The sequence below is a fragment of the Etheostoma spectabile genome, chromosome 19 (assembly GCF_008692095.1).
Source record: "Etheostoma spectabile isolate EspeVRDwgs_2016 chromosome 19, UIUC_Espe_1.0, whole genome shotgun sequence".
Classification (NCBI taxonomy): domain Eukaryota; kingdom Metazoa; phylum Chordata; class Actinopteri; order Perciformes; family Percidae; genus Etheostoma; species Etheostoma spectabile.
The window spans coordinates 12,607,154-12,616,299 of record NC_045751.1 but is presented as its reverse complement, the minus strand read 5'-3'; the positions used below and the strand labels follow the sequence as shown (position 1 = coordinate 12,616,299).

The 9,146-nt window shown below is 42.5% G+C and overlaps 1 protein-coding gene across 1 annotated transcript in view; it reads right to left on the bottom strand.

Annotated features, from left to right (window-relative positions):
- Positions 1-1,003: 1,003 nt before the first annotated feature.
- The window catches only part of gal3st3 (galactose-3-O-sulfotransferase 3), a 30,887-nt gene continuing 22,744 nt past the window's right edge, over positions 1,004-9,146 (bottom strand). The window contains exons 2-4 of the mRNA XM_032543923.1: positions 7,505-7,607; positions 4,875-6,094; positions 1,004-4,829 (exon numbers count right to left, since the gene is read on the bottom strand). Of these exons, the coding sequence (XP_032399814.1) occupies positions 4,711-4,829; positions 4,875-6,094; positions 7,505-7,587 (1,422 nt within the window). The 5' untranslated portion in view covers positions 7,588-7,607 and the 3' untranslated portion in view covers positions 1,004-4,710. The remainder of the gene's footprint in view (positions 4,830-4,874; positions 6,095-7,504; positions 7,608-9,146) is intronic.

The following is a 9,146-nucleotide window of genomic DNA, read 5'->3' as shown; positions in this document are numbered from 1 at the left end:
GCCATGTAGTGCTGTTGAGCGTATTTCCGCACAGCACCAGATTCGCAGATGGTTACAGTAAGTTTGATTCAGGAGAAAGTAAAAGAGAAAAAGGCGTGAATGAAACTTAAAGCATGTGTTTTCTGTGGTCTATATGTTTGTTTTAGGTAACATAATTAGTGTAAAGATGCTTATGATTAGAATTATGATTATATTTAAAAAAATATATATACTAAAAAGAATGAAGAAAGGCAGCAGTGATGTGAGAGGAGAAACAACAAGGTACAGAGGTAGCCGGTCTGGAGGGCCCCCTCTCAGCAGGTGCCGCCATGGCAACAGCAGGCATAGAAAGGGGACACAGCATCGTGATTGCTTCAAACACAGACATATCAAACACACTACTCTGAATATTGTTTTAGTCCTTGTGAGAAGCACTTTGTTTGTTCATTTAGGCAGGCGTGCTGGATGGTAATTTCAAAGGACTGATTGCAGACTGAAAAATCTGGTTTTGGTCCTCAGGGAAATAGAAACCTAGTGTGTGTGTGTGTGTGTGTGTGTGTGCATTGCTTTAATATTACAAATAATTCAAGTCAGTGCAGATCTGCATAAATCTGCATTGAAGAAAGACATAGCAGAGACAAAAACGTCCACTCATTGATGAATTGAAATCATTCAAACTTTATTCGCCACGTTCCCCGTCCATCGTTACAAAGCTTTGGGGCCCCTAGCTCTGATTGTCATTAGCCATTAGTCCAGAGCCCCGTCACCCACCTAAACCTTTTCACTTCATCACCAAAATGGGAGGAAAGAAAACTGTCATTCTTCCCAGTTCACAGATAAGTTCATAAACAGAGGATGGAAATAAATGATGAGCAGATCAAAGAGGCAATGGAGGAAAATACATTTAGAGAATAATCAAGTATGCCACTGTCACCCAATGTCAATGAACTGTTTCTCTTTTACTTCCCTGCAACATAAAGGCTCAGCTGACACCACAATAAAGAAGTTTCATTTTTTTAGTGAAAAAAATAAAATAGATAAAACATCTTTGCAATGTCACTCTAAGAAACAAAGAAAGAGCAGCTAATGTGAAGAAGATGAGATTTTAGCATTCTGTTTTGTAGAGCCTCTCCGCCATTTTCAAAGAATAGCAGACACTTTAGACACTACAGCACAACCATTACTGAAAGTCTCCCACAAGAAGCAAAACAGCCGGGCGAACGACTTGTACAATCAAAACAGCACTTAGAGAGACTCACAGACACAGTGAAATGGATCATAAATGAAAAGTTTCAAGAAACAAATTCTTCAGCTGGCTCCTGGTCAGACACAGATGTGGGAGGAAATGTCTTGTCAAATACACATTTTGATCGTGCCTTTTAGCTTATTTGTCTTTATTTATTTAAAAATGACTGGCAAACAGTTCATTTTACCACAGGAATTTACTCGCAACACCTGAACCCCACCTTTAGCTTAAAAATCAAGTTTTGTGTCAATTCTTATGCTTATCAAATACATGAAAAAAACAATCATACGAAAAGAAAAACATGTTGATTTCACATAAATGCTCAATGAGGCAATTCAGGAGATTCATTAAAAGCCAAAATGCTTTCTTTTTTTTTACATGTAGCAGCTAAATTTAAACTAATTAAAATATAGTTTTATAGTTGCAGCATCATCAGCAAACCAAGGCTGGTGATATTCTATATTTCTTCTAATGTCAACAAACGTATCAAAATACAAAACAAACAATGACTTGGTCCAAAAAAACTATTAAAAACACATCAATGTGCATTGGGTGAAATGTTTCATCATTATGACAAATCGGGGCGTTGTGGTTTATTCTGAGTTAATCTTCCATACACGTAGCCTGGCTCCGCCCTCCTATGTACTTCCACTCAATTTTCATTTCCCTTCAGTACACTGTCTGGGTTTGCGGTATAATCTTGGGTTTTCTCCGGCCAAATTTTAACCGGTCCAATCAGCAAACAGTTAGAGTGGCTGAGTACTATGACGTTGAGGCTGTGTGCGAGAGCTGTAGTACCGTGACGGCGGAGGAAGATGCGAGTGAAGCCATTCAGTCTGCTGTGGCCGAATATTCAGAAATTAAAGCCGGGCAGATTGAGCAGATCCAAGAGTTTTAAACTTCAACAGAGTACCCGCCTTTATGGAAGTTAACCCTTGTCAATGGAGAGTGACTCTTGTAGGACCAGGCTAACGTACACCATCTTCCTGCTGGAAATAGTCAATATTGCATTACATGTGTATTCATCCACAGCTGAAAATAGTCCCTATAACAAATGCACTATTTCTTCTGTTTGAGTAACAGCAGCAAAAAACTACAGTGACCAGCTGTTTCAGAGAATTACTGAGCCTTTTTAAAGACATTAAACCACACATTTGTAAAATATACAGTAGTTGTTTTTTTCAAAGGTTTACAGCAGGAACAAACATGCTTCAAGCAATTAAAAAAGGCTCAAGGAAATTGGCAGACGGACTTATGCATTGTTGGTTTTGGTCTTTTTGTGGGATTTGTTGACAGAAGGAAAAATGTAAAAAAAAAAAAACTTCAGCCTTATCCTTTAAAGAGAATTTTTGCAGTGTAAGTACCAGAAGAAAACTTAAGCATATCTGAACACATCAAAAGCTGTAAATAAATATAAACTGCTGTGCATCTCGTGCTTTCAAAGCTGAGGTTTCCCTGGTAAGTTCAGATAAGCACACTTTAAATTAAAGTATTCACAGCCACTTCATAAAACTTCAGTCTGTTTTCCACCTGCTCCACTTTTTCTTCCTGTCAGAGCAGCAGCGGTTTGTGTGTTTTTCCTTATTGTATTGTACAGCGCGACAGACTCCAACCACAAAAGCTTTGTGTGGTTGAGCACTTAAGCACTGCCATAGATTCATTTTACAGTGACTACACTTGTTTCACTGTGCGGTTTTCAGAAGTGGTCTTTGTAGTTTGGCATTATGTAAAACAGGTATAGAATGATATTTTATTATATCATTGCCACATGCCTTGTTCCACCTCAGTTGCTTGGAGTGGTATGCTGAACATATGAAGGTTTTTATCCAGTGATTCATGAAAAATGACATCTACAAATACAGTAGTGGGACTCTTTAAATCCTGATAATAAATAATACATTGTTTTTATAAATCTCACAGACAATATTTCCTTTTGTTGCCATGCCAACTTGACTGGCCTTGGGAAAAAAAAACTACAACATGTAGTAGAGTTAACCACTTCTTAGCTCGCACACACTCTCGCACACTCACAAGAATACACTCAGACATCTTTCCTCCGCCCCCCAGTTACTAATAAGTGTCCTGCTGATCACTGGAGGAATAAAAGAACATAAATGACACATTAAATATGAGCAGAATGGATTAAAAATGGATCACCGCTGAGAAAAATGATGACATTTTAGGATCCCAGCCAAACCAGCCAGCCTAGCAGTCTTACCAGGCTTTAAACATCCTACGTCTCTGGCTTTGTCCTTCTGCGTTTTCAAGTTCAGAATGAGCAGCTTTTGCCTGGTCCTTACCCTTAATGAAAATGTACGGCCGGGTAACCCAAGAACATGGGCCATAGGAGTGCCGTGAGAGAAGACGATTAAATATTCAAACACTGCGACCCACAGGCCTCAAGTTGTTGTCTTGTCAAGTTTTACATTTTTGTTTGTGCAAGTGTGTGCAGAGTGAGGCTGCTGGTAGGCTATTAAATCAATTCGTATAGAACGTAGGCCTGGAGATCTTATTGCAACATTGGCCAAGATTAAAAACAAAACCCCACATCCGGAAACCTAGAAACTCTCTACAATGCGAGATGTGATGTCAGCTGGTGGTATGAGGGGGACTGCAATCAGAGGTAACCCAGAATTGAAGAAACCAAGATGTCAGTGGTCTCTCTGGATTGAGAGCCTAACTAGAGGGTAGCAGCAGGGATGAGGGGATGGAGGATGGAGAGAAGGATGCAGGGAGGAGGCCAGAGAGGTTGAAAGCTGAAGAGACACAGGCTTGGTGTGTGTGTGTTCAGTCTCTGTGTGAGTCATTGCGATAATGGGTGGCCAAACTGAGCATTGAGTCTTTAGGCTTACCCTCCGTATATGGTCTCTCTCTCTTTATCTGTCTATCTGTGTCTTTTTAACCCCCCTTCCTCCATTGCTTTAGGCTCTAGAGTTTGTAAGAGAAGAAGAAGAGGAGAAGAGTCTTGATTGTGCTGTTGTAATAATGCTTTGAGGTGATCTCAATGTCTGTCTGGCCTCTTAGGAGGCTCTTTGGATGCCTGACAGCTGATCCCTTTATGTCATTATGTCTCTCTCAAGGAGTTTAAGTGGCATATGTTTGGGAGAGAGAGCGAGAGCTACAGACAATGAAAGCAAGTAACATGACACTATACCAGTGTGATACACACAATGCTTACTCTGTGCCTCACAATAGGCCCGATATCCCCACTTTCCTATTGAGTCCCCATCGCACATAACAGATACGACTCTGCTGCGGGGAGGGGAGAGATTCAAGTTCAAGTCCAGATATGTCTTACCCCCTTTCCCTCCTTTTCCCCTTATTTTTTTATCCCCAAATCTGGAAGGGACGGGAGAGACATTGATTCAAGAACGCTCCAGACTTTTCCCCAAAGACGCCCTTGTTTCCAACACCCCCACCAACCAAGCACCATTGTCTCAAGGGTCAAAATGGGTAGGAAAATGCATTCTTTTATATTCCAGTCTCTACTTTTTAGTCTGTGAGGCCTGGGTTTGTGAGGATTTAGGCCCTAACTTTGTGGTCCGACCTTGAGTTCCTGCAGCAGGCTTCGAAGTGGAGGTGGATCCCGTCCCTGATGCAGGGCCTGGGGCATCAGCGCCTGGGGCTGCAGGGCCTGGGGCTACAGGGCCCGGGGCTACAGGTGGCGGTTGGCTGCGGTGCACTTGAGAATGCCGAGGCAGGACTGCGCGTATGGGCTGCTGGAGGGGATGTGACTGCTGTAGAGGCCGCAGCTGATAGCCACGGCGGTAGCGCAGTGATTGGGAACGTAGGAGCACCCGTGTGTACTGGACCTCTGGCATGATGAGCTTGAGGCAGAGCTCCTGGGCCTGGCTCGAGAACCCACGGCTGAGATTTACCGGCAGGTCGTAGCCCACAATGTCAACCTTTCCACTAGGCTGCCACGGGCGGAGATCCTTGTTTTTGATTTGCGCGGCTGATCGGAGAAGTGGCATCCGTCCACCAAAGCAGCTCCTCATTAACCTCTCCTGGGCTTGCTGAAGGAGTCGCACCTCTCGCGCCACACAGGCTGGACCCAGAGCTGACAGCTGGCGCCACAGGGAGGCATTAAAGTGGTCGTAGAGACGTGCGTCTAAGGAATTCCAAGCTCGGATCTCCGAAGGGAGCCCTGGCGTCAGGCTTCGCTTTGAGCTCGGTGTCCGCATGTTGAGTTTAACGTACAGAATGTCCTCTAGGTCCCAAGAGAGGAGATGGCGGAGGAGAACCAGCGACTCATCAAAGTACTCAGCAATCATCACTAGGGAGAAAACTCGCTCCACCTCAGCCAGAAAGGCCCGTGCATACACCACATCTGTTGCTGGGCGATCCTTGTCTCCGCCCAGGTCAAAGGTCAAGGTGTTGCGTGCATACATGGAGTCCTTTTCATCAGGTCGGTAGTAGCGCCAGGGCTCCTGTAAAAAAGCCTCCAAGGAGCCATTGGGGACCCTCTTAAAACTCTGACAGTACTGGTTGTAGTAACTGAACAAGGATTCAAACATTGACCCCGGCTCTCTCAGGATCGTGATATACATTGTGTCATTGGGCATCAGGCGCAGCAGCTCGGCCTTGTTAAAGCGCATGTGGCTGGTGATGATGTTTGGCGGTAGTGTGTGCGGGTGGACAAAGTGAGAGGTGAAGGAGCGTGGGTAGCAGAACTGGTGGCTGCAGGCCTGCACGGGCAACGCCACCGTGAGGTTGTTGCGCTCTGCGAAACGGAAGAGCAGGTTCTGCATGGTGGTGCTGGCTGTTTTGTGAGTCTTGAGGAAGGCCACATTGGTGTGCTTAGGTTTGAGGCCTGGGGCAGGGTGGGAACGAAGGGCAGGGCAACCGAGGTGAAAGGCCTCTATGGTCCTGGAGAAAGAAAAAGAAAGTGTAAAAAACGTATCTGAAGCTCCATTAGCCCCAGAAAGAAAAAACAGCTACTCCAAATAATTAGGTAAAATTAAAGACATAATTGCAGACAGACTGAGATGTTGGACAGGACAAAGGTACAGCAGTCAAGTAGAAGTAGAAGTAGAAATTGGTGAACATGTGGGGAATTGAAATGAGAGGAGACAGAGAAAAGAGAGAAGACGTAGGATAAGACACAGAGTGAAACAAAGAGTGCAAGCTGTTAGACGTGTATGAACTACATACCATGGCTGGGTGATAAATTAATATTACATTTTGACTTTCTTTGGAATTATAGCGTGATGATAGAAGTTTTGTCAAATGCACTACATCAACATGTTTTTAACATGTGATTTAATTTCATTCTTAATTTTGAAAGTGTATGTATTGTTATTGGAAAAATTATTCTCATCATCATTGTGATTCCAGCCATATGTCCCAGCTCTATTACATAATAATAAAAAGGGAATGTGATCTTTAAAATGTTTGTGTTATGTCTCGTCAAGTCTGTTAAGTCAAGTCACTCATCTCTAGTCAGGGGTGGACCGAGACAAAAATTCAGCCCTGGCATCCTCATGTGACCAGGTTTTAGTTTATAGTTTTTGTGAAATTGTTTTATCCTTTAAGTGAGCGCTTTTCTTTGTTTGAACTTTGCCAAGTAAACATTTTTGTTAAACTTTCCATTGTTTCATGGGTCACGCATTTGAGTTCACCAGTGTTGTGTCTAAGGTTGTTACAATATGAAAACTCACACTGGGACCTAACATACTTTTTTTCATCTTATTTGCAAAAAAAAAAGATAAACAATGAAACTAGATGCATCAGTGTAGGCAAATTAGGATGATTATTTGTGATACAATTTTACCATCGCAAAAGAGCTTGATATAAAACCACAGAAGATTCCAATCACACATATGTATTTGGGCACACACATACTGAATGCTTTGCAGTATTACAGCAGAGAGTATTCACCACAGAATGAAATAGAAGCTCAGTTATTTAAAAGGTGTCGAAACAATGTTTGAAAAGTAGAGAAACGAATGACAGAGCAATAAAGAAGACAGTAAAGACAGGAATGTGGAAGAAGGTTTTATGAGCAAAACGTTAAGTTAAAAAGGGTACGAGAACTGAATACAGGGCTGTCGAAGATCTACGATCCCTCTGCTTTTATAATTGGTCCCTAGACCATTGTGGCAGCTCAAAGTCTACATATTTCAATGTGATAATAAGCCAGTCTTGCTATTTATTTGACTGAAAAAAGAAAAAGACAGGCATAAATTTGTAGTAATCAGCACCATATGAACTTATTGAGAGATAGAGTGTATGTAATGTAAGTGTTTGCATACGTGTGGGCGTGTTTCAATCACTCACCAGCTCAAGTGGCCCCCATGGTGCAGCAGAAGACTGACAGTACTGATGGCGACGAAGATCAGGAATATCTTCTTCTGCGACATCTCTCTCTGCTTCACTGGGACTGCCGGATGTAGAGGAGGAGAAGAGCGAGAGTGAGGCGAATAGAGAACATAAGTAAAGGTAGAGTAGGGCAGCGTGAGAACAAGGGCAGGTGGAGGTGTATTGAGAAAGCGAAAATGAGGATGGAGGCGAAAGGAGAACGACGGGGAAAATGGGAGAAAACGAGAGGAGGGTTTAGTGAGAGAAAAGATGAAAGGAAGTGGAAATGAGGAGTGAAAGGACAGGAAGAAAGGGGAAGAGAGAGAGCGAACAAGAGGAACAGACAAACACTATGAGGAGTATTTACTGAACAAATAATGTCGACAGAGGGTATTGAGGCTTGGCTTTTGTCAATCTGTAATAATGAGTGAACAAAACCTTCATTACCTTCCACAGCTGTAATAGTGACACTCACTGTAACGCCCTTTTAAATTCTCTGGGCTCAAACCGTATACAGCTGGCTCCGTACATTAGGTCCTGTCAGTTATGAGGGACATGCATATGTGAAAAACTAACAGCCCTTCACAGTGAGAGTGCTCTGTGGCAGAAACTCCCCATGTCACTTGACCCGCCAAAATGCCACGACAGCAATAGAACCTGGGAAGGAGTCCAAGCCTCTCTCGACGGCATCTCACTTGCATAACAATGGCCGACGTCTCTCTCCTTGATTACACTGTCCTGTTAGCATATACACACATGCCAACAGTCGCGAAAGCCAGCTCACGTTACTCAAAGTTACTGCATACGGCATTTGGTGGATGCTTTTATCCAAATCAAGGTGAAGAAGCATGACTGCATCAATTTTAGACATGGGTGGCCCCTGGGAGAAACCACTGACCAGGGCGGTGTCCACTCAAGTGACTGGGATCATGAAGGGGTTTGTTGCACAGACAGGGAATTTGACATAAGGGTAAAACAAGTGTTAAATCTGGCCAAACATACAGGTTTTTTAAAATTTAGATAGATGCAACCTACTTAAAACCAAACAGAACAGTGTATTTTTCAGGGTGTACATATAATAATTAAAAAAAGTTAAATTCAAAATCCTATAACAGAAAATAGTATAGAAAAACAACAAATCATCACGTTTGAGAAGCTGGAACCAGCAAATATTTGACATATTTTGCTTGAATTATTTATCAACTATCTAAATAGTTGGCCAATACCTCATTTTTTTTATTTTAATGCTAAACTAACTGTCTAAAAAAACTAACATAGAGTCCTCCTGCTGTACAAAAAACAGAGCCCATAGGCATAAGAGGGAACATTATTTTATGTGCAAATTACACAATTCTGGTGGAGAAATGTGAACCCTAGCAGGTTCCTAAGTAAAATCAGGATATTTTCTCACAAATAGCAGCCTAATTAAGCATTGAGGGAAAAACTGACAGCTGACCTTTTTTCGAGATGTAGAAGATCAACAGAGAAATGTGAAAACGCATTTATTTTCAATTCCAAAATGCTCAAACAGCTGGTAATGCAATTCTTTGGTGGTTAGGCTCAGCAGGAACGTGCGTAAAGACACACACACACACACACACACACACACACACACACACAC